Below are 5,094 nucleotides of genomic sequence, written 5' to 3' on the forward strand. Positions count from 1 at the left end.
CAAAGAAAAGTTAGCGGCCGATAAATTGGCAGACAGATCGAGTACGTTGTTGTGCACGGTCCCGCCGCTGCTTAGATCTAATGGGATCTCGTATTTCGAATTATTCGGTTCTAAAATGGCGCTCGACGCGGCGAAACCGGAAGGTTTTGCGACCCTCAGCGGCGCCAATGGGGGCGGACCTTTCTTTTTCGGAGGGGTGTTGACCGGTAAGGGTGCAGGGTGTTCCTCCTTTGTCTTCGACATCGTTTTCAACGTGTCGCGCATCTGTTTCTCGGCCAACAAACTTCTTACTCGATTCGCTTTGCTCTCGCGTAATTGTTTCTCCAGCTTCTCTCTATCCAAAGTATCCATCTTTTCCCCGTTATTTTGAACGCGTTGCCTCGCTTTATCGCGGAAGTTGTCGCCAGCTTCGTTCACGGCTACCAGACCCAATCGCCGGAGAATTTCCTCGTCTTTCTTCGGACGTTCCGTTTCGATCTGTTCCGTTCTTTTCAATACCTCCGGTTCAGTACCTTCTTCCTTCTTAGGCGGTGGTGGTTTGCAAGTCGAGGATCCGTTCCTTTGATCTACCCTTTCCCCTGCTGCAGACGCATCCTCTCCTTGGGTAGTTATATTTTGTGCGATTCGAACAACCTCATCAGGTATACTATCTATTATTTCTTCTATAGTCTCTTCCGCCTCTCCGATGTTCTCCTTCGTACTCACGCCTTCCTCTCGTGCCAACGTACCTGACGATCGTTGTTGATTCATCGTCGTAGTTTTGATCTTTTCTCGTCTGACGGCCCTCATTTGTAATAATTTCTCCTTTGCCTGACCACTTCCGCTGCTCGACGTGATCCTCGGCGGACACGGGGTTAATCGAACCTTCAGTTTCAATAAATCCTCCCGCGGCGTGGTGGTGATCTCGGCGATCACTCGTTTGTTTCGTCGTTTCCTGTGCTTACGATGTTCCAGCTTCGCCAATTCTTTCGACTTGGAACTTTCCGGCGCGTGATTCGCCTGTATCGATACAAGATTAGGTGTTCTCATGACAGGAGTTACTTTGCATCGGGGTTTCTTTGCTTTCGGCTCCTTGTCACGTTCCAAATTGGTCTTCAAAGATGATTGAGACGGTTCGGTGTTATTTTCTAAAATTTTATGACTTTCGTCCTCGCACTCTTGGACAGGCTTGGGACTCGGTGGCGGTGTCGGTGGCCGTTGAATATTTTCCATTGTCGAGGTATCCTTGGTTGTCTCGTCGTTGAAGGAGTTCTCACTTGAAACGGAGACAATATCCTCCTTACGTAACACGCGATAAAACAGCTTCATAGGCGCTTCCTGTAACGACAAAAGTTATCGCTTTCCCTATTGTATCTAACGTCATGAGTTTATGTTCCAGGTATGACCGATGTAACAGGAAATGATAAAAGACTATCGCGAAATAAATGATCGGTCGTTATTAGTTAAGTTAAAATAATCGATACAAAAGGAAAGCAAATATCATAGAAATGAAAGAATAATATCATAAAGATGATGAGAGAGAGAGAGAAAAAAAAAAACTCACTCTCTTCCAACCAAATATGCAGGCGAGATCGAGCAGAGTCCAAGATTGATCCAACACCATCGTCTTCGTGCCATTCCGTCGATTTTCGTTGCTCTTCTCGCACAGCATCTCAATCTTATTGACATTCGTCCCGTGAGAATTCGCTTCCTCCCATCCCCTCTTCAGCATAAGCAATCGAACCAAGTGTCGAACAGTCACTCCTGCCGGACACTTAAGGTATCGAGTATTTCTAACCTGAATCGTGTCTTCCTGTTTAGTTTGATCGGCGTTCGTTCGATGTCGTGACCCGGCACGGTTTTCCGGTTCGTGAACGGCCGCCTCTCCTTCCGGTTCGTCGAGCTCGCATAAACTTAGGCTGACGAAATCGTCCAAGGTTAAGTTTAGGGCGCCCAAGGGTAAGGCCAAAGGTGGGCATTGTGGATTGACCAGCCGGAAATGACGCCTTCGTTCAAGCTCCGACCGGAAGAGGCCGGGTACCATAAGATATACGAGTCGTTGCAGCTTTACGTCCGGCAAGAGTGGCGGAGACGTTGCGACATTGCATACGGGACACGCTCTGGCACCGCTGCTCAACCGTCTCACTATACAACCTCTGCAAACTGAATATCGGTTCGACTTGTATTATTAATTTCATTACTTACAATGCAAACATTTTTTCGTATCGCGTTAATTATTGTCGCGAATCGTTTTATCAAAAATCGTTGTCATCTCTCAAAATTCTCATTAGAGGTTAGAGGTGTTATATTAAAAACTCATGAAACGAGACGGTTAGTCACCCTTCTCGAATTTAGCACCCTGCCAGAAGGGCAGACGAACGGATGGATTATTTCACGCACGCGAAGTAGATACAGCCGTTCGAGGTACGGCGCAACACGCGTTTATATTCGTTGTAACGGACGATATTATATGTAGATAACTTTGATTTGTTTGAACTTTTTTTACCATTGCAAATTAATGAATAATAAAACGATGACATGCGAATCGAATCCGTGAAAATTGTTCGATCGCCTATAACGAGACGAGAATCTCTACTGATCGAAAGAAATACTAACAAGAATGCAGACATTCCACGAGAGTCGTTGCATCTATGAGGTAGCCTCTGCACAGAGGACATACGATATGTTCGTTCAAGTCTTTAACCAGCGGCTTCTCCCTCTCCTTTGCCTCCATGTCGCTACTCGGTTCTGAAACAGCTGTGTGCCATCCGATTGTTAATCCACGAGACCAAAGAGCAACGATTAAATACTTTTTTAATTAACTACGCAACATGTTTTCGTCCGTGCGTCGGTGTCGTAGAAAATTCTAACCTAACTTTTCCGTTTCTCCCAGTAATCTCTTCTAAAATTTATACGTATCGTTATGATTTATCCAGCGCGACAGCGAACGAGTCAGCGATCGGCGATCTTTGGCTTATCTAAAATTAAATCGCGTATCGTACGCATTAATACCGGGAACAGCGATATCGATGTGCATTCTAATAATGGTTGGAGGATTCCGAAATGCAGGTAGTCGCGCGCACGGAGGGGGGAATGGGAGGGAACACACGCACGTAATCACATTAGGATACATTGGAAGCGGCGATTTCCATTTACGCGAGACTCGTACATGCCGTCGATATATTTAGAATAATGAAATATCTCGTGAAATCTAAGAGGGGAGAAACGAGTTACGCCGTGCCTTTAAGGTCTATCTCTTAAAGGGGATGCTTTCTCTTCTCCTCTCTTCTCTCTTTCTTTCTCTCTCTCTCTTTTTTTCTACTTATCTCTTGACCAATATTCGATAATATTTTCGATCATATAAATGTCTCTATTGACGAGCATAATATGAATATTTAAATAGTATTAGCGCGAACAAATCTGATTTCGCGCGCTGTATAGCAAGTTGCTTTTCGCGTTAAACGATGATGGAAAAAATCGCTTCCTGCGGTAATTATTCGAAATAGGAAGGTCCTCACCATCTTGATAGTTTTTGGAAATGTTGCAGAAATTAATATTTTGAACATATTACCGCTGTTCAGACATAATTTCGAGATTATTTGTAAAAAAAGATTGCTGCTATTATATAGAATCTCGTAGATATATGTTCGTGATTGCATGTGCATAAACTGATTCTTTGTCAATAAATACATTAAGAGATAGATATCAAGAATTATGTTAATATTCATTGTAATTTCGATCGCTCGAGATTGTTTTGTATTTCATTTTTGAATGATTAATAATTTTTCATTTTAAATCCTACCATCATCCATGAGCAAATATTGTTTAGACTAGTTCATCCGCTGTAATTGCCGCCATGTGTTTAACAGAATACGTAGTAGTGTTTATGCAAAAAAGAAAAAGCAAAGGAAAAAATTGTTTAAAATATTGATTTTTGCAACATATTCAAAAATCATCAAAATCGGTTCCCTCCTATTTCCTTAATAATTTCTCTTCTTGCTACCCTTCTTTGGACCAACGTTATCCTGGCGAGGACATTAAGGAAAACTTTCTTGATCGAGGAATGGGGATAGAATCGCGCACTTCATGTGTGCGATGAGCAACGAGAAGATCTCGCGTGAAAGGTACTTGACAGTGAAACCAACCAGTCACGCGACCACGTCGGCCTGGAAAAACTAGGTTTTTAGAGCTCGCGCGCACAGATCTCCCGCGCGATAATAACAGAGGCCAAGTGTCACTGCGCATGGCTAACGAACTCGAAGAAAGGAGGAAAGGCTCGACCACCTGCGTTGTCAACGACATGACTCAACTGCTCGCGTTTCAGAAACTTCGTTCTGCGATGATGATCCGTCCAAAAGCCGGATATACGACATAAACGAGTCAGTGGAGTCATCGAGAATGGCAGGAGCAATGAGGAATTGGAGGAAAGGGGAAGACAGAGTGTGCGAGAGGGGAAAACAAGAGAGAGAAAGGACGAGTAGAAGGGCTTCGGCGTTCGAACTTGAGAAAGGTCTGGCGCCAAGTCCCGTGAGACCACCTAATTCGTTCACCGCGTACGTCGCGGTTTTTTTAACGTTGACGTGACTCTCGAGAGAATCGTGATCCAAATTTTTGGACGTATAATCCATCGCTACGATTCTGATCACGTTTCACGACGCACGGCGAAGTTACGATTGCCAGGCGGAAGAAATGAATCGAATCGCGAGGCGGTAAAGGGAAAACTGAAGGAAGGAAAGAAAAAAAAAACGAAAAGAACGACAATCGAGAATCGCGAGGGTAAGCCATCGTCGATAGGAGCGTTGCCACGGTAACATCGGTGGTTCGAGCGTTTTTGCGCTGAACGTCGACGTACCGGTCCGAGAGAACCACGGTAGCTATTCCAGGCAACAGGATCTCGCGGGTAACATCGCGGCGGGCAGCGCTCCTATCTTCGGCAGAGGATCGCGAGTTATACACCGAGTGTAGTACCGTCTTGTCGGTCGATTCACGCGACTACCACACGTTTCAGGGCGGTATAGAGAGGCTTACGTGTAGGTGCTTACCAGCGTAGCGAGAGAGATGGTCGCCGTGGCCAGCGAGCTGCCGTCCCGGCTGGCAGCGGAACGTAACAGCGGA

General features: G+C 45.1%; 1 protein-coding gene across 5 annotated transcripts in view; it reads right to left on the bottom strand.

The window, feature by feature from the left end:
* Positions 1-5,094, bottom strand: part of LOC102673426 (polycomb group protein Psc-like) — a 7,700-nt gene that overhangs the window by 930 nt on the left and 1,676 nt on the right. For 2 of the 5 annotated variants that reach the window (XM_031511576.1, XM_031511573.1), the window contains exons 2-4: positions 2,596-2,736; positions 1,544-2,142; positions 1-1,317 (exon numbers count right to left, since the gene is read on the bottom strand). In XM_031511576.1, the coding sequence (XP_031367436.1) occupies positions 1-1,317; positions 1,544-2,142; positions 2,596-2,713 (2,034 nt within the window). In that variant the 5' untranslated portion in view covers positions 2,714-2,736. Of the gene's footprint in view, positions 1,318-1,543; positions 2,143-2,595; positions 2,737-2,805; positions 2,828-2,850; positions 2,958-5,021; positions 5,089-5,094 lie in introns of those variants that run through there. The other 3 variants (XM_031511572.1, XM_031511575.1, XM_031511571.1) reach the window with 3 other exon arrangements.

Source organism: Apis dorsata, unplaced genomic scaffold (genome assembly GCF_000469605.1).
Source record: "Apis dorsata unplaced genomic scaffold, Apis dorsata 1.3 scaffold_331, whole genome shotgun sequence".
Taxonomy (NCBI): domain Eukaryota; kingdom Metazoa; phylum Arthropoda; class Insecta; order Hymenoptera; family Apidae; genus Apis; species Apis dorsata.